The following is a 19,529-nucleotide window of genomic DNA, read 5'->3' as shown; positions in this document are numbered from 1 at the left end:
ATGAGAGTTTCAGGACTATGGACCTTACTGCTGCTGCACAGCGCCGTGCACGCCTGCACAGGTACTGTGAGAGATGCTTGACTTACTTACTTCACACTTCTTTTTTAATAAAGATGGCGATGTGTTTGATAAATCGGACGTTAGAATTATAAGGTTCTATCTCCATTTTTGGTCAAATTTGAGTTTTTTACATAATCTGATCCATTAGGTGTTTATTAATGCCTGTGTGGTGTTATTTTTAAAATGTTGACATTTTTGAGTTAGTAATTCCTAAAATACAAAGGTTCCATCTCACAAAACATAATGGAATGTAAAAACGTTGACGCTCAATATCTCTGAACTGCCCTGAACGGAGATAAAACCTTATCATTCTAAGATCACGAGATGTCATCACCTACTTTACTTGTAAGTTCACTAGGTTCTGGGCCCTGGGTCTGGACGGATTGATGGCAGCTGCTGGATTGAAAATCAGGTGTAGTGCTGAGGCACAAATGTGTACATTTCAAGCCTGCAAACTGCGACACTTTAAATGAATGTGCAATAACACTATGTGCAATATGACAACCCTAGGGTACATAAGGTTGCAGAGAATAGGAAATGTTAGAATAGGTATAGCATAGCATAGAGTACAGCACAGTGTTTTATTTGTACAGTATAGTATAGTGGATAGTGTACATAGCCTTTATTTATGTAAACCAGCTCCTTTCCCTTCTTGTTTTTTTTTTGTTTTTTTTTCTTTCCTAGCACCAGGGGAGCCACCCCTCCCAAATTTCGTTGTTTGGTACCTGTACTATATCAATGACAATAAAGACCATTCATTCATTCATTCATGTTTTTGCGTTTGTGACAATTTGGTTAAGTAGGGAGAATCCTAGGATAAGCGCATGACGCTGCATTCAGGGAATGTTATTATTAGTTTGATCATTTGTTGCATTGCAATGGTTGATGATGGTATATTGACTAAGGTGTATATTGGTGGTATACGTATTGACTAAGGTATATATGTGTTTCTCTTAGTCAAGAAACTGGGTAACAACACGGGGCGCTTCGCCAACGCCACCCTGGTGCGTCTGTCTGACTTCCTGTCCGCTGGGTACAAGAAGGGCGTGCGTCCCGTGCGCAACTGGCGACAGTCCACCATAGTGGCCATCGACCTCATCATCTACTCCATCCTCAGCGTGGTGAGAAGGACTCTATCTATCTATATATCTATCTATCTATCTATCTATCTGCCCCCTCCCCCCACATAGTGGCCATCGACCTCATCATCTACTCCATCCTCAGCGTGGTGAGAAGGACTCTGGCTTTATAGGGTCCTGTGTTAGGGTTAGTGTTAGGGTTAGTGTGGTAGGGTTAGTGTGGTAGGGTTAGTGTGGTAGTGTTAGTGTGGTAGGGTTAGTGTGGTAGTGTTAGGGTTAGTGAGGTAGGGTTAGTGTGGTAGTGTGGTAGGGTTAGTGTGGTAGGGTTAGTGTGGTAGGGTTAGTGTGGTAGGGTTAGTGTGGTAGGGTTAGTGTGGTAGGGTTAGTGTGGTAGGGTTAGGGTTAGTGTGGTAGTGTTAGTGTGGTAGGGTTAGGGTTAGTGTGGTAGGGTTAGTGTGGTAGGGTTAGTGAGGTAGGGTTAGTGTGGTAGGGTTAGGGTGGTAGGGTTAGTGAGGTAGGGTTAGGGTTTGTGTGGTAGGGTTAGTGTGGTAGTGTTAGTGTGGTAGGGTTAGTGTGGTAGGGTTAGGGTTAGTGAGGTAGGGTTAGGGTTAGTGTGGTAGGGTTAGTGTGGTAGGGTTAGTGAGGTAGGGTTAGTGTGGTAGGGTTAGTGTGGTAGGGTTAGTGTGGTAGTGTTAGGGTTAGTGTGGTAGGGTTAGGGTTAGTGTGGTAGGGTTAGTGTGGTAGGGTTAGTGTGGTAGGGTTAGTGTGGTAGGGTTAGTGTGGTAGGGTTAGGGTTAGTGTGGTAGGGTTAGGGTTAGTGTGGTAGGGTTAGGGTTAGGGTGGTAGGGTTAGTGTGGTAGGGTTAGTGTGTTAGGGTTAGTGTGGTAGTGTTAGTGTGGTAGGGTTAGTGTGGTAGGGTTAGTGTGGTAGGGTTAGGGTTAGTGTGGTAGGGTTAGGGTTAGTGTGGTAGGGTTAGGGTTAGTGTGGTAGGGTTAGTGAGGTAGGGTTAGGGTTAGTGTGGTAGGGTTAGGGTTAGTGTGGTAGTGTTAGGGTTAGTGAGGTAGGGTTAGTGTGGTAGGGTTAGTGTGGTAGGGTTAGTGAGGTAGGGTTAGTGTGGTAGGGTTAGTGTGGTAGGGTTAGTGTGGTAGTGTTAGGGTTAGTGAGGTAGGGTTAGTGTGGTAGGGTTAGTGTGGTAGGGTTAGTGAGGTAGGGTTAGTGAGGTAGGGTTAGTGTGGTAGGGTTAGTGTGGTAGTGTTAGGGTTAGTGTGGTAGTGTTAGTGTGGTAGGGTTAGTGTGGTAGTGTTAGTGTGGTAGGGTTAGGGTTAGTGTGGTAGGGTTAGTGTGGTAGGGTTAGGGTTAGTGTGGTAGGGTTAGTGAGGTAGGGTTAGTGTGGTAGTGTTAGGGTTAGTGTGGTAGGGTTAGTGTGGTAGGGTTAGTGTGGTATGGTTAGTGTGGTAGGGTTAGTGTGGTAGGGTTAGGGTTAGTGAGGTAGGGTTAGTGAGGTAGGGTTAGTGTGGTAGGGTTAGTGTGGTAGGGTTAGGGTTAGTGAGGTAGGGTTAGTGTGGTAGGGTTAGTGTGGTAGGGTTAGTGAGGTAGGGTTAGTGTGGTAGGGTTAGTGTGGTAGGGTTAGTGAGGTAGGGTTAGTGTGGTAGGGTTAGTGAGGTAGGGTTAGGGTTAGTGAGGTAGTGTTAGGGTTAGTGTGGTAGGGTTAGTGTGGTAGGGTTAGTGTGGTAGGGTTAGGGTTAGTGAGGTAGGGTTAGTGAGGTAGGGTTAGTGTGGTAGGGTTAGGGTTAGTGTGGTAGGGTTAGTGTGGTAGTGGTAGGGTTAGTGTGGTAGGGTTAGGGTTAGTGTGTTAGGGTTAGTGTGGTAGGGTTAGTGTGGTAGGGTTAGGGTTAGTGTGGTAGGGTTAGGGTTAGTGTGGTAGGGTTAGGGTTAGTGTGGTAGTGTTAGGGTTAGTGTGGTAGTGTTAGGGTTAGTGTGGTAGGGTTAGTGAGGTAGGGTTAGGGTTAGTGTGGTAGGGTTAGGGTTAGTGTGGTAGTGTTAGGGTTAGTGTGGTAGTGTTAGGGTTAGTGTGGTAGGGTTAGTGAGGTAGGGTTAGTGTGGTAGGGTTAGTGTGGTAGGGTTAGTGTGGTAGGGTTAGTGTGGTAGGGTTAGTGTGGTAGGGTTAGTGTGGTAGGGTTAGTGTGGTAGGGTTAGTGTGGTAGTGTTAGGGTTAGTGTGGTAGGGTTAGTGTGGTAGGGTTAGTGTGGTAGGGTTAGTGAGGTAGGGTTAGTGTGGTAGGGTTAGTGTGGTAGGGTTAGTGTGGTAGGGTTAGTGTGGTAGTGTTAGGGTTAGTGTGGTAGGGTTAGTGAGGTAGGGTTAGTGAGGTAGGGTTAGTGTGGTAGGGTTAGTGTGGTAGGGTTAGTGAGGTAGGGTTAGTGTGGTAGGGTTAGGGTTAGTGTGGTAGGGTTAGTGTGGTAGGGTTAGTGTGGTAGGGTTAGTGTGGTAGTGTTAGTGTGGTAGGGTTAGTGTGGTAGGGTTAGTGTGGTAGGGTTAGTGTGGTAGGGTTAGTGTGGTAGGGTTAGGGTTAGTGTGGTAGGGTTAGGGTTAGTGAGGTAGGGTTAGTGTGGTAGGGTTAGTGTGGTAGGGTTAGTGTGGTAGGGTTAGTGTGGTAGGGTTAGTGTGGTAGGGTTAATGTGGTAGGGTTAGTGTGGTAGGGTTAATGTGGTAGGGTTAGTGTGGTAGGGTTAGTGTGGTAGGGTTAGTGTGGTAGGGTTAGTGTGGTAGTGTTAGTGTGTTAGGGTTAGGGTGGTAGGGTTAGGGTGGTAGGGTTAGTGTGGTAGGGTTAGTGAGGTTAGGGTTAGTGTGGTAGGGTTAGTGTGGTAGTGTTAGGGTTAGTGTGGAAGGGTTAGTGTGGTAGGGTTAGTGTGGTAGGGTTAGTGAGGTAGGGTTAGTGTGGTAGGGTTAGGGTTAGTGTGGTAGGGTTAGTGTGGTAGGGTTAGGGTTAGTGTGGTAGGGTTAGTGTGGTAGGGTTAGGGTTAATGTGGTAGGGTTAGGGTTAATGTGGTAGGGTTAGGGTTAGTGTGGTAGGGTTAGGGTTAGTGTGGTAGGGTTAGTGAGGTAGGGTTAGTGTGGTAGGGTTAGGGTTAGTGTGGTAGGGTTAGTGTGGTAGGGTTAGGGTTAGTGTGGTAGGGTTAGTGTGGTAGGGTTAGGGTTAGTGTGGTAGGGTTAGTGTGGTAGGGTTAGGGTTAGTGTGGTAGGGTTAGTGTGGTAGGGTTAGTGTGGTAGGGTTAGTGTGGTAGGGTTAGTGTGGTAGGGTTAGTGTGGTAGGGTTAGTGTGGTAGGGTTAGTGTGGTAGGGTTAGTGTGGTAGGGTTAGTGTGGTAGGGTTAGTGTGGTAGGGTTAGTGTGGTAGTGTTAGGGTTAGTGTGGTAGGGTTAGGGTTAGTGTGGTAGGGTTAGTGAGGTAGGGTTAGTGTGGTAGGGTTAGTGTGGTAGGGTTAGTGTGGTAGGGTTAGTGTGGTAGGGTTAGTGTGGTAGGGTTAGTGTGGTAGGGTTAGTGAGGTAGGGTTAGTGTGGTAGGGTTAGTGTGGTAGGGTTAGTGTGGTAGGGTTAGTGTGGTAGGGTTAGTGTGGTAGGGTTAGTGTGGTAGGGTTAGTGTGGTAGGGTTAGTGTGGTAGTGTTAGGGTTAGTGTGGTAGGGTTAGTGTGGTAGGGTTAGTGTGGTAGGGTTAGTGAGGTAGGGTTAGTGTGGTAGGGTTAGTGTGGTAGGGTTAGTGTGGTAGGGTTAGTGTGGTAGTGTTAGGGTTAGTGTGGTAGGGTTAGTGAGGTAGGGTTAGTGAGGTAGGGTTAGTGTGGTAGGGTTAGTGTGGTAGGGTTAGTGAGGTAGGGTTAGTGTGGTAGGGTTAGGGTTAGTGTGGTAGGGTTAGTGTGGTAGGGTTAGTGTGGTAGGGTTAGTGTGGTAGTGTTAGTGTGGTAGGGTTAGTGTGGTAGGGTTAGTGTGGTAGGGTTAGTGTGGTAGGGTTAGTGTGGTAGGGTTAGGGTTAGTGTGGTAGGGTTAGGGTTAGTGAGGTAGGGTTAGTGTGGTAGGGTTAGTGTGGTAGGGTTAGTGTGGTAGGGTTAGTGTGGTAGGGTTAGTGTGGTAGGGTTAATGTGGTAGGGTTAGTGTGGTAGGGTTAATGTGGTAGGGTTAGTGTGGTAGGGTTAGTGTGGTAGGGTTAGTGTGGTAGGGTTAGTGTGGTAGTGTTAGTGTGTTAGGGTTAGGGTGGTAGGGTTAGGGTGGTAGGGTTAGTGTGGTAGGGTTAGTGAGGTTAGGGTTAGTGTGGTAGGGTTAGTGTGGTAGTGTTAGGGTTAGTGTGGAAGGGTTAGTGTGGTAGGGTTAGTGTGGTAGGGTTAGTGAGGTAGGGTTAGTGTGGTAGGGTTAGGGTTAGTGTGGTAGGGTTAGTGTGGTAGGGTTAGGGTTAGTGTGGTAGGGTTAGTGTGGTAGGGTTAGGGTTAATGTGGTAGGGTTAGGGTTAATGTGGTAGGGTTAGGGTTAGTGTGGTAGGGTTAGGGTTAGTGTGGTAGGGTTAGTGAGGTAGGGTTAGTGTGGTAGGGTTAGGGTTAGTGTGGTAGGGTTAGTGTGGTAGGGTTAGGGTTAGTGTGGTAGGGTTAGTGTGGTAGGGTTAGGGTTAGTGTGGTAGGGTTAGTGTGGTAGGGTTAGGGTTAGTGTGGTAGGGTTAGTGTGGTAGGGTTAGTGTGGTAGGGTTAGTGTGGTAGGGTTAGTGTGGTAGGGTTAGTGTGGTAGGGTTAGTGTGGTAGGGTTAGTGTGGTAGGGTTAGTGTGGTAGGGTTAGTGTGGTAGGGTTAGTGTGGTAGGGTTAGTGTGGTAGGGTTAGTGTGGTAGTGTTAGGGTTAGTGTGGTAGGGTTAGTGTGGTAGGGTTAGTGTGGTAGGGTTAGTGTGGTAGGGTTAGTGTGGTAGGGTTAGTGAGGTAGGGTTAGTGTGGTAGGGTTAGGGTTAGTGTGGTAGGGTTAGTGTGGTAGGGTTAGTGAGGTAGGGTTAGTGTGGTAGGGTTAGGGTTAGTGAGGTAGGGTTAGGGTTAGTGAGGTAGTGTTAGTGTGGTAGGGTTAGTGTGGTAGGGTTAGGGTTAGTGTGGTAGGGTTAGTGTGGTAGGGTTAGTGTGGTAGGGTTAGTGTGGTAGGGTTAGTGAGGTAGGGTTAGTGTGGTAGGGTTAGTGTGGTAGGGTTAGTGTGGTAGTGTTAGTGTGGTAGGGTTAGTGTGGTAGGGTTAGGGTGGTAGGGTTAGTGTGGTGGGGTTAGTGTGGTAGGGTTAGGGTGGTAGGGTTAGTGTGGTAGGGTTAGTGTGGTAGTGTTAGGGTTAGTGTGGTAGGGTTAGTGTGGTAGGGTTAGTGTGGTAGGGTTAGTGTGGTAGGGTCAGTGTGGTAGGGTTAGTGTGGTAGTGTTAGGGTTAGTGTGGTAGTGTTAGGGTTAGTGAGGTAGGGTTAGTGTGGTAGGGTTAGTGTGGTAGGGTTAGTGTGGTAGGGTTAGTGTGTTAGGGTTAGTGAGGTAGGGTTAGGGTTAGTGTGGTAGGGTTAGTGAGGTAGGGTTAGTGTGGTAGGGTTAGTGTGGTAGGGTTAGGGTTAGTGTGGTAGGGTTAGGGTTAGTGTGGTTAGGGTTAGTGTGGTTAGGGTTAGTGTGTTAGGGTTAGTGAGGTAGGGTTAGGGTTAGTGTGGTAGGGTTAGTGAGGTAGGGTTAGTGTGGTAGGGTTAGGGTTAGTGAGGTTAGGGTTAGTGTGGTAGGGTTAGTGTGGTAGGGTTAGTGTGGTAGGGTTAGGGTTAGTGTGGTAGGGTTAGTGTTAGTGTGGTAGGGTTAGTGTGGTAGGGTTAGTGAGGTAGGGTTAGTGTGGTAGGGTTAGGGTGGTAGGGTTAGGGTTAGTGTGGTAGGGTTAGTGTGGTAGGGTTAGGGTTAGTGTGGTAGGGTTAGTGTGGTAGGGTTAGTGTGGTAGGGTTAGGGTTAGTGTGGTAGGGTTAGTGTGGTAGGGTTAGTGAGGTAGGGTTAGTGAGGTAGGGTTAGTGAGGTAGGGTTAGGGTGGTAGGGTTAGGGTTAGTGTGGTAGGGTTAGTGTGGTAGGGTTAGGGTTAGTGTGGTAGGGTTAGTGTGGTAGGGTTAGTGTGGTAGGGTTAGTGTGTTAGGGTTAGGGTTAGTGTGGTAGGGTTAGTGTGGTAGGGTTAGTGTGGTAGGGTTAGTGTGTTAGGGTTAGGGTTAGTGTGGTAGGGTTAGTGTGGTAGGGTTAGTGAGGTAGGGTTAGTGTGGTAGGGTTAGTGAGGTAGGGTTAGGGTTAGTGTGGTAGTGTTAGTGTGGTAGGGTTAGTGTGGTAGGGTTAGTGTGGTAGGGTTAGTGTGGTAGGGTTAGTGTGGTAGGGTTAGTGAGGTAGGGTTAGTGTGGTAGGGTTAGTGTGGTAGGGTTAGGGTTAGTGTGGTAGGGTTAGTGTGGTAGGGTTAGTGTGGTAGGGTTAGTGTGTTAGGGTTAGGGTTAGTGTGGTAGGGTTAGTGTGGTAGGGTTAGTGAGGTAGGGTTAGTGTGGTAGGGTTAGTGAGGTAGGGTTAGGGTTAGTGTGGTAGTGTTAGTGTGGTAGGGTTAGTGTGGTAGGGTTAGTGTGGTAGGGTTAGTGTGGTAGGGTTAGTGTGGTAGGGTTAGGGTGGTAGGGTTAGTGTGGTAGGGTTAGGGTTAGTGTGGTAGTGTTAGGGTTAGTGTGGTAGGGTTAGTGAGGTAGGGTTAGTGAGGTAGGGTTAGTGTGGTAGGGTTAGTGTGGTAGGGTTAGTGAGGTAGGGTTAGTGTGGTAGGGTTAGTGTGGTAGGGTTAGTGTGGTAGGGTTAGTGTGGTAGGGTTAGGGTTAGTGAGGTAGGGTTAGTGTGGTAGGGTTAGTGTGGTAGTGTTAGGGTTAGTGTGGTAGGGTTAGTGTGGTAGGGTTAGGGTTAGTGTGGTAGGGTTAGTGTGGTAGGGTTAGTGTGGTAGGGTTAGTGTGGTAGGGTTAGGGTTAGTGTGGTAGTGTTAGTGTGGTAGGGTTAGTGTGGTAGGGTTAGTGTGGTAGGGTTAGGGTTAGTGTGGTAGTGTTAGTGTGGTAGGGTTAGGGTTAGTGTGGTAGGGTTAGTGTGGTAGGGTTAGTGTGGTAGGGTTAGGGTTAGTGTGGTAGGGTTAGTGTGGTAGGGTTAGGGTTAGTGTGGTAGGGTTAGTGTGGTAGGGTTAGTGTGGTAGGGTTAGTGTGGTAGGGTTAGTGTGGTAGGGTTAGTGTGGTAGGGTTAGTGTGGTAGGGTTAGGGTTAGTGTGGTAGTGTTAGTGTGGTAGGTTTAGTGAGGTAGGGTTAGTGTGGTAGTGTTAGGGTTAGTGTGGTAGGGTTAGTGTGGTAGGGTTAGGGTTAGTGTGGTAGGGTTAGTGTGGTAGGGTTAGTGAGGTAGGGTTAGTGTGGTAGTGTTAGGGTTAGTGAGTGACTGAAGTGAGAATGCTGCCAAACTGAGTTAAATGTCAGAGGAATGTCGTTGACAGGCAAGAACACGTATTAATATGAATATGAAGGCAGGACTGTCATTCACATCATTACTTTTTATGACAGTGTGGTGTAACAGACTGTAGGCTACAGGCTGCTGGGCTACGAGGCTACTAAAAACTAATAATGTGGTTACACACCATTATCACCATTTTAACAACTCGTGACGTTAGAATTATAAGGTTCTATCTCCATTTTTGTCAAAATTGGGTTTTTTACATAATCTGATCCATTAGGTGTTTATTAATGCCTGTGTGGTGTTATTTTTAAAATGTTGACTTTTTTTTAGTTAGTAATTCATAAAATAAAAAGGTTCCATCTCACAAAACATAATGGAATGTAAAAACTTTGACGCTCAATATCTCTGAACTGCCCTAAACGGAGATAGAACCTTATCATTCTAAACGGAGACAGAACCTTATCATTCTAAACGGAGATAGAACCTTATCATTCTAAACGGAGAAAGAACCTTATCATTCTAAACGGAGATAGAACCTTATCATTCTAAGCTCACGATACTGTGTGTTCCAACAGGATGAGAAGAACCAGGTTCTGACAACATATGTGTGGTACAGGCAGGTAAGACAACACCTGATTTACCTCTAAACTTTTATGTTATTGCCCCAAAAAACAAGCAGATGTTTAAACCATTCACTGATACCATTTACTGACTCATGTTCTACCTCTCTGTGTTCTACCTCTCTGTGTTCTATCTCTGTGTTCTACCTCTCTGTGTTCTACCCTCTCTGTGTTCTACCCTCTCTGTGTTCTACCCTCTCTGTGTTCTACCCTCTCTGTGTTCTACCTCTCTGTGTTCTACCTCTCTGTGTTCTATCTCTCTGTGTTCTATCTCTCTGTGTTCTACCCTCTCTGTGTTCTACCTCTCTGTGTTCTACCCTCTCTGTGTTCTACCTCTCTGTGTTCTACCCTCTCTGTGTTCTATCTCTCTGTGTTCTACCCTCTCTGTGTTCTATCTCTCTGTGTTCTACCCTCTCTGTGTTCAACCTCTCTGTGTTCTATCTCTCTGTGTTCTATCTCTCTGTGTTCTATCTCTCTGTGTTCTATCTCTCTGTGTTCTATCTCTCTGTGTTCTACCTCTCTGTGTTCTATCTCTCTGTGTTCTATCTCTCTGTGTTCTACCTCTCTGTGTTCTACCCTCTCTGTGTTCTACCCTCTCTGTGTTCTATCTCTCTGTGTCAGCAATGGACCGATGAGTTCCTGGTGTGGAACCCAGAAGACTTTGATGAGGTGGAACAAATGTCCGTACCTACCGCCAACGTGTGGGTGCCTGACATACTCATCAATGAGTTGTAAGTACAGTGTTTTATTATGAGTTGTAAGTACAGTGTTTTATTATGAGTTGTAAGTGTTTCATTGGGGCGCTGTGTCTCAGGAGGTAGAGGCTGTGTCTCAGGAGGTAGAGGCTGTGTCTCAGGAGGTAGAGGCTGTGTCTCAGGAGGTAGAGGCTGTGTCTCAGGAGGTAGAGGCTGTGTCTCAGGAGGTAGAGGCTGTGTCTCAGGAGGTAGAGGTTGTGTCTCAGGAGGTAGAGGCTGTGTCTCAGGAGGTAGAGGCTGTGTCTCAGGAGGTAGAGGCTGTGTCTCAGGAGGTAGAGGCTGTGTCTCAGCAGGTAGAGGCTGTGTCTCAGGAGGTAGAGGCTGTGTCTCAGGAGGTAGAGGCTGTGTCTCAGGAGGTAGAGGCTGTGTCTCAGGAGGTAGAGGCTGTGTCTCAGGAGGTAGAGACTGTGTCTCAGGAGGTAGAGGCTGTGTCTCAGGAGGTAGAGGCTCTGGCTCAGGAGGTAGAGGCTGTGTCTCAGGAGGTAGAGGCTGTGTCTCAGGAGGTAGAGGCTGTGTCTCAGGAGGTAGAGGCTGTGTCTCAGGAGGTAGAGGCTGTGTCTCAGCAGGTAGAGGCTGTGTCTCAGGAGGTAGAGGCTGTGTCTCAGGAGGTAGAGGCTGTGTCTCAGGAGGTAGAGGCTGTGTCTCAGCAGGTAGAGGCTGTGTCTCAGGAGGTAGAGGCTGTGTCTCAGGAGGTAGAGGTAGAGGCTGTGTCTCAGGAGGTAGAGGCTGTGTCTCAGGAGGTAGAGGCTGTGTCTCAGGAGGTAGAGGCTGTGTCTCAGGAGGTAGAGCTGTGTCTCAGGAGGTAGAGGCTGTGTCTCAGGAGGTAGAGGCTGTGTCTCAGGAGGTAGAGCCAGGAGGTAGAGCTGCCGTCTAATGATCACAAGGTCAACAGATCGGCGGTTTGAGCCCCGGCTGGCCACATGTCGAAGTGTCCTTGGGCAAGACACTGAACCCCAAACTGCTCCCAGTGAGCGGGGCGGTGCCTTTCATGGCAGCTTGCCGCCATTGGTGTGTGAATGTGTGTGTGAATGTGTGAATGAGAGGCCGTTGTAAAGCGCTTTGGATAAAGGCGCTATCTCAGTCAGTCCATTTACCATCATTGAATTTTGGACCATTGGGACTGACTATAGCGTCATATACCATCAAACGGGGGAGATGCAACATGAAATATGTCAAAATGCAGCACTATCATGCACAGATCAGCCTTATAACATGTAATGTTAGATATATACAGTATAACGTTAGACAGGGAGCGCAGATTTATTTTTATGGCGTTCCGAAATGAACGATATGAGGCTGGGAGGGAAAACTCTCAGTATACCCACTAGAAAAAACTAGACTACACCACTGCTTGTGTTTCAGTGTGGACGTGGGTAAGTCCCCTGACATGTTGTGTGTTTCAGTGTGGACGTGGGTAAGTCCCCTGACATGTTGTGTGTTTCAGTGTGGACGTGGGTAAGTCCCCTGACATGTTGTGTGTTTCAGTGTGGATGTGTGTAAGTCCCCTGACACGTTGTGTGTTTCAGTGTGGACGTGGGTAAGTCCCCTGACATCCCGTACGTGTACGTGGACCACAGAGGACTGGTGAGGAACTACAAGCCCCTGCAGGTGGTCACGGCCTGCACGCTCAACATCTACAACTTCCCCTTCGACGTGCAGAACTGCAGCCTCACCTTCCAGAGCTGGCTGCACACCAGTAAGATGTTTATACAGGTTTATACTGGTTTATACTGGCTGCACACCAGTAACATGTTTATACTGGGTCCATACCAGTAATAATAATAATAATAATAATAATAATAATAACTTTTATTTGTATAGCGCTTTTCCTGCAAACGTTGCAGCTCAAAGTGCTTTAATCATTATATAATCATCATTTAATTATTTAGCCATAGGCAATATTAAAAAGATGGGTTTTTAGTCTTGACTTGAACATATGTGCTGAGGTTGCATCCCTAATGTAAACTGGCAGTGCATTCCACAATCTGGGTGCATAAAATGAGAATGCAGCCTCACCAAATCTCTTCTTTTGTACATGTGGTACACAGAGAAAACCAGCGTCAGAAGACCTGAGAGCTCTATTGGGCTGATATGCTAGCAGAAGACCTGAGAGCTCTATTGGGCTGATATGCTAGCAGAAGACCTGAGAGCTCTATTGGGCTGATATGCTAGCAGAAGACCTGAGAGCTCTATTGGGCTGATATGCTAGCAGAAGACCTGAGAGCTCTATTGGGCTGATATGCTAGCAGAAGACCTGAGAGCTCTATTGGACTGATAGCAAAAGGTCTTTCAGGTATTCTGGTGCTGTGCCAGTGAGAGCTTTATAAACAAGCAGAAGGATCTTAAAATCTATTCTGAACTTAACAGGAAGCCAGTGTAGAGTCTCTAAAATAGGAGTTATATGAGCTCTTCTGCTTGTTTTGGTTAAAACTCGTAAGATGTTTATACTGGCACCAGTAAGATGCTTTATTCAGCTGTCTGCTAGTTTCTAAAGTAAACTTTTGGGTGTGCTATGAGAACAAAAGCTCATGAACTGTATACACATGTCGTGAGCTTAGAATGATAAGGTTTTATCTCCGTTTAGGGTAGTTCAGAGATATTGAGCGTCAAAGTTTTTACATTCCATTATGTTCTGTGAGATGGAACCTTTGTATTTTATTAATTACTAACTCAAAAATGTCAACATTTTAAAAATAACACCACACAGGCATTAATAAACACCTAATGGATCAGATTATGTAAAAAACTCAATTTTGACAAAAATGGAGATAGAACCTTATAATTCTAACGTCACGTAATGACATCACTGTCCTCCTCTCTCCATGTCCTCCTGTAGCTAACGACATCATCATCACTGACCTACTCTCTCCATGTCTCTCTGTAGTTATGACATCATCATCACTGACCTCCTCTCTCCATGTCTCTCTGTAGTTAATGACATCATCATCACTGACCTCCTCTCTCCATGTCTCTCTGTAGTTATGACATCATCATCACTGACCTCCTCTCTCCATGTCCCTCTGTAGTTAATGACATCATCATCACTGACCTCCCCTCTCCATGTCTCTCTGTAGTTAACGACATCAACATCAGCCTGATCAGGAGTCCAGAGGATCTGAAGACGGACCATTCCCTGTTCATGAACCAGGGGGAGTGGGAGCTGCTGCACGTCCTGTCCAGATACAAGTCCTTCAGTCTGGACGACAAGGACTACTACGCAGAGATGAAGTTCAACGTGAGCACGACTGTTCCTTCATGTACACTTCTAATGCTTCTTTAATACTTTACTATATTGGGGGGCGGCTGTGGCACTGGAGGTAGAGCCGCCGGCGTCTAATGATCGCAAGGTTGGCAGATCGGCGGTTCGAGTCGAGCCCCGGCTGGCCACATGTCGAAGTGTCCTTGGGCAAGACACTGACTGAACCCCAAATTGCTCCCAGTGAGCGGGGCCGGCCGGCGCCTTGCATGGTAGCTTGCCTACCTCGCCATTGGTGTGTGAATGTGTGTGTGAATGGGTGAATGAGAGGCCGTTGTAAAGCGCTTTGGAATAAGGCGCTATATAAGTCAGGCAATTTACCATTTACCATACTGGTGGGAGCATGATAGCAGTGTCAATGACAGTGTCAATGATAATCAAGGTAATACAGCATGTTATTCAGTCAGAACAGGAGATAACAGGATAAGAACACTCCTCACCTTTGACCTTTCACCCCAGGAGGCTTCATTATCTCTGACCTGATGGTCAGGTTGATCAAACATGTATGAAGTCTGTCTCTCTTTATGAAGCTTGTCCAATACAGAACACAAACGCCTTGTGGTTTCCTGAAAGCGAACAAAAGGAATATTAGAAAAAGGCTGGAGGTCTAAGTCAAAGGCCGCGTTCTTAAATTCGTCGGAGCACACACTGGGTTCAACATCATAATGGAAACAAGTAATTTGATTGGACAAGAGGCAGTCACGTGGACGCTCTGACGCTCTCGGAGTGAATTTACGAACGCGGCTAAAGTGTGTTCACATCAGTATGTGTGACAGGGTCTGGTGAAAAAGTCCTCAAGTAGGGCGAGGTCATTTTTCTTTTTATTTTCTCTAGATTATGAAAGTACAGAATGATGTGTCATACATTGAAATCTGAAAATAGTTGAAGAAGAAGGCACATCACTATGAAGTAACTGCATGTTTAGCACATCACAACATACTGAGAGAACATCAACATACTAAAAACACATAACTACACATACCTAGATGATCACACAGTCCTGGCTTTTGAGCACGTCCTAAAACGTACGTTTGTTTACAAGCCGTGTGTCACTGACCCAGCCGACAGCAGACGAGACAGTGAAGCACATTCACTAATGCAGTATTTAGCGATCCTAAAACTGTTGTGTGTTACATTGAGTGGGCTCTTCAACACTCAAACTTTCGTAACGAAAACTGAAAATATGTAAGGTAATGGGAAAACACTTTATTTTTTATTTTTTATTGCCCGACATGCGGACCTTTTCACATATGGTATACTTCTCATTATACTATGACGTAGATTTAAAAGAATGTGCAATAACACTATGTGCAATATGACAACCCTAGTCGTTTTATCTGTACAGTATAGTATAGTGGATAGTGTACATAGCCTTTATTTATGTAAACCAGCTCCTTTACCTTCTTGTTTCTTTAGTTTTTTTTTTCTCTTTCCTAGCACCAGGGGAGCCACCCCTCCCAAATTTCGTTGTTTGGTACCTGTACTATAGCAATGACAATAAAGACCATTCATTCATTCATTCATTCATTCATTTCTCCACCAGGTACCCATGACAACTAGTATGTGTGTGTTCATGACTCTTCACTCACCAGGTGGTGATCACCAGGTACCCATGACAACAAGCGTGTGTGGCGCAGGATGTAGAGCCGCCGTCTAATGATCGTAAGGTTGGCAGATCGGCGGTTCAAGCCCCGGCTGGCCACATGTCGAAGTGTCCTTGGGCAAGACACTGATACCCCAAATTGCTCCCAGTGAGCGGGCCGGCGCCTTGCATGGTAGCTTGGCCGCCATTGGTGTGTGAATGTGTGTGAATGGGTGAATGAGAGGCCGTTGTAAAGCGCTTTGGATAAAGGCGCTATGTAAGTGCAGTCCATTTACCATTCATGACTCCTCCCTCCCCAGGTGGTGATCCGGCGCCGGCCTCTGTTCTACACGGTGAACCTGCTGCTGCCCAGCATCTTCCTGATGGTGATGGACATGGTGGGCTTCTACCTGCCGCCCGACAGCGGGGAGAGGGTCTCCTTCAAGATCACGCTGCTGCTGGGATACTCCGTCTTCCTCATCATCGTCCAGGACACCCTCCCCGCCACGGCCATAGGCACGCCGCTGATAGGTGAACAGCTAACCTAACCCTAAACCAGGCTGATAGGTGAACAGCTAACCTAACCCTAAACCAGGCTGATAGGTGAACAGCTAACCTAACCAGGCTGATAGGTGAACAGCTAACCTAACCCTAAACCAGGCTGATAGGTGAACAGCTAACCTAACCCTAAACCAGGCTGATAGGTGAACAGCTAACCTAACCCTAAATCAGGCTGATAGGTGAACAGCTAACCTAACCCTAAACCAGGCTGATAGGTGAACAGCTAACCCTAACCCTAAACCAGGTTCAGACTGATAGGTGAACTGCTAACCCTAAACCAGGTTCAGACTGATAGGTGAACAAGTCAGGTTATCAAACTGATATCATAGCAGATAATACGTGAGCTTAGAATGATAAGGTTCTATCTCCCTTTAGGGCAGTTCAGAGATATTGAGCGTCAAAGTTTTTACATTCCATTATGTTTTGTGAGATGAAACCTTTGTATTTTATGAATCACTAACTAAAAAATGTCAACATTTTAAAAATAACACCACACAGGCATTAATAAACACCTAATGGATCAGATTATGTAAAAAACTCAATTTTGACCAAAAATGTAGTTAGAACCTTATAATTCTAACGTCACGAATATAATATATATTTATCTCTAACCCTCTCTGCAGGTGTGTACTTCTTAGAACAGATCAGTCAGTATGTATGAATCTATAACCCTCTCTCTCAGGTGTGTACTTCATTCTAACCCTCTCTCTCAGGTGTGTACTTCATTCTAACCCTCTCCTCAGGTGTGTACTTCATTCTAACCCTCTCTCAGGTGTGTACTTCATTCTAACCCTCTCCTCAGGTGTGTACTTCATTCTAACCCTCTCCTCAGGTGTGTACTTCATTCTAACCCTCTCTCAGGTGTGTACTTCATTCTAACCCTCTCCTCAGGTGTGTACTTCATTCTAACCCTCTCCTCAGGTGTGTACTTCATTCTAACCCTCTCTCCAGGTGTGTACTTCATTCTAACCCTCTCCTCAGGTGTGTACTTCATTCTAACCCTCTCCTCAGGTGTGTACTTCATTCTAACCCTCTCCTCAGGTGTGTACTTCATTCTAACCCTCTCCTCAGGTGTGTACTTCATTCTAACCCTCTCTCCAGGTGTGTACTTCATTCTAACCCTCTCCTCAGGTGTGTACTTCATTCTAACCCTCTCCTCAGGTGTGTACTTCATTCTAACCCTCTCTCCAGGTGTGTACTTTCAGATTCAGATTCAGATTCAGATAACGTTTATTGCCATTATGCTTGACACATATAGGAATTTGTTTTGGTATTACAGAAGGTGCATTTATGCTTTTTTCACATATACATGAACAAAACAAGTACAAATACAAATGCAAACACAGGACAACACAGGACAACACAGGACAACACAGGACAACACAGGACAACACAGGACAACACAGGACAACACAGGACAGACAGTGCATGGATAGTGCTGTATATAAAGTGCAGTGCAGAGTTATTCAAGGTCCAGTGCATGTTCAGTCCTGGGCAGACTTGGAGGCGGGGGGGAGGGGGAAGCCAGAGTCATTTAGCAGCCTGGCGGCTGAGGGGAAGAAACTGAGCCTGTGGCGGGCCTTCAGTGCCTTAGGCAGCCGCAACCTTCTTCCAGAGGGAAGCAGGGTGAGGAGGCCGTGGCCGGGGTGGAAGGGTACTTCATCTCTAACCCTCTCTCAGGTGTGTACTTCTTTATAACCCTCTCTCAGGAGTGTACTTCTTTCTAACCCTCTCTCAGGAGTGTACTTCCTTCTAACCCTCTCTCAGGAGTGTACTTCCTTCTAACCCTCTCTCAGGAGTGTACTTCCTTCTAACCCTCTCTCAGGAGTGTACTTCCTTCTAACCCTCTCTCAGGAGTGTACTTCCTTCTAACCCTCTCTCAGGAGTGTACTTCCTTCTAACCCTCTCTCAGGAGTGTACTTCCTTCTAACCCTCTCTCAGGTTGTGTACGTCATCTCTAACCCTCTCTCAGGAGTGTACTTCATCTCTAACCCTCTCTCAGGAGTGTACTTCGTGGTGTGCATGGCCCTGCTGGTGATCAGCCTGACGGAGACGGTTCTGATCGTGCGTCTGGTCCACAAGCAGGACCTGCAGCCCCCCGTCCCCCCCTGGCTGAAGCACCTGGTGCTGGAGAGAGCCACCGTCCTCCTCTGCATCCGCAGCAAGCACAGCCTCTGTCCCCTGCTCTCCCGGGGGTCGGGGGGGTCCGGGGGGGGGGGCGACCTCCCCCACTACAAAGAGAACAACATCAGCACAGGTACGGCAGGGACAGTCGAGGGATGAAGGGAGGGGGGAGGGGGGGGAGGCAGGGACGGTCGAGGGATGAAGGGAGGGGGGGGGAGGGGGGGGAGGGGGGGCAGGGGGATGGAGGCAGGGACGGTCGAGGGATGAAGGGAGGGGGGGGGGAGACAGGGGAGGGGGGGAGTTGGGGATAGAGGAAGATGAAAGGATGGATGAAGGGGAGGGATCATCAATGTTAGTAAGGAAGGAAGTAAAGCTTTGTTTATGTAGCTGCTCAAAGTGCTTCACAACAGGAATAAGAACATGAATAGTGAATATAAAAACACACAACATTAATATAAAAGCGAGGGGAAAACAACAAAAAAAGAAAATAGAGGGAAAAACATAGACGGAAAATAAGAGGACTTATCCCTGATAAGTGACGATGTTTATTATGTTTCTCATTGCCGTTGGACACTCTGAACACATTTATCGTGTTACCAGAACGCCCCTCTCCCCCAAACATATCTTCTCCCCACTGAAGTTCGAAGCAACAGGTATAAAAAGGGAGGAGAGAGGATCATGGGAGCTGGGAACGGGGGAGGAAGGAGGGATGAGGAGGAGAGAGAAGGAGGAGGAGGAGGAGCATGAGCTTTGAATGGAAAAAGATACAAAAATAAGGATATATAACTATAGGATATAACTATACAACTAGAAGTGCTTACGTTTGTTTGTTTGAATTTCAAACTGTCACACAGTTTTTCAAATGTCAAACTGTCAAACTGTCAAACTGTCACTCTGCAGGTCAGTGTAACCACCACCACCTCCACCATCTCCACCACAGCTACGACAACGGACGCAGGGCTGACAGCGAGCGAGGGGGAGGGGGTCTGGGGGGTCTGGGGGTGCTGGGGGGGATGGCCCTGGCCCCGCCGAGGGACACCCCCACCCCCCCCGTCTTGGACAACATCCTGCAGGAGATCACGTCCATCCGCCACTCCCTGGAGAAGCGCGACGAGAGCCGAGACATCGCCAAGGACTGGCTGCAGGTGGGCTACGTGCTGGACGTGCTGCTGTTCAGGGTGTACCTGGCGGCCATGCTGGCCTACACCGTCACCCTGGGAACGCTCTGGTCTGTCTGGCAGAACGCCTGAGGGCCTGAGGGACCGCTGAGGACCGCTGTGGACCTGTGGGGACGTAGAGGGAAGATAAGGGGTCTTATGACCCTGATGAGTCACTATTAACTGTGGTTGAGGGGGATGAGGGGGATGTGTTGCGTGTTGAGGTGATCTACTGCTGTAGTACACTGGTACTATGGTGCGGGGAATTTCTGGTTTGGACCCGGAAATTGCTAAACGTCACGTTTGATGTCAGACTTAACAACAGAATAGAGTCTGAGGTGATTCAGAAGACAGGAAATACTAATATTGATATGGTTTACTCGTCGTTTCTATAAACGAGGGCCTCAACTAGCAAACTAGCGCTGTTTTAGCTGTTGAGTGTGACGTTGAGGACGAGAGATAACGTCTGCTCATGACTGCCTTCCCAAGAGCCTTTGCCTTTGCGTCTTGGCAGTTTTTGGAGCTCACGTTTCCAGTAGGTTCTATCAAATGTTCATATTACATATCATACGCTGTGTTAAAGTACACGTTCATATTACATATCATACGCTGTGTTAAAGTACACGTTCATATTACATATCATACCCTATGTGTAAGTAAGTAAGTAAGTAAGTAAAGATGTATTTATATAGCACCTTTCATACAAGAAATGCAGCTCAAAGTGCTTTACAACAGGAATAAGAACATAAAGTGAATATAAAAACATATACAGTATAAAAACATATACATGCATAGAATGAATATACAAGCAGGGGAAAACAGTAAAAAGAAAAGGTAAAGATCTAACTTTCTTAGATCTTCTTTTCATCTCCCTACCTTA

At 47.0% G+C, this 19,529-nt stretch overlaps 1 protein-coding gene across 1 annotated transcript; it reads left to right on the top strand.

The window, feature by feature from the left end:
* On the top strand, window positions 1–18,742 carry htr3a (5-hydroxytryptamine (serotonin) receptor 3A; the record flags this gene model as incomplete). The annotated part of the gene is made up of 9 exons (XM_080528060.1): window positions 1–61; window positions 1,018–1,181; window positions 9,170–9,214; window positions 9,836–9,945; window positions 11,496–11,665; window positions 13,044–13,204; window positions 15,128–15,338; window positions 17,371–17,625; window positions 18,393–18,742. 9 exons carry the CDS (start codon window positions 1–3, stop codon window positions 18,740–18,742), a joined length of 1,527 nt encoding a protein of 508 aa, XP_080384186.1.
* Window positions 18,743–19,529: the final 787 nt, after the last annotated feature.

Source organism: Nansenia antarctica, assembly GCF_963989245.1.
Source record: "Nansenia antarctica genome assembly, chromosome: 4".
Classification (NCBI taxonomy): Eukaryota; Metazoa; Chordata; class Actinopteri; order Argentiniformes; family Microstomatidae; genus Nansenia; species Nansenia antarctica.
Note: the sequence above shows the minus strand (reverse complement) of the source record. Positions and strands in the feature narration are given on the sequence as shown.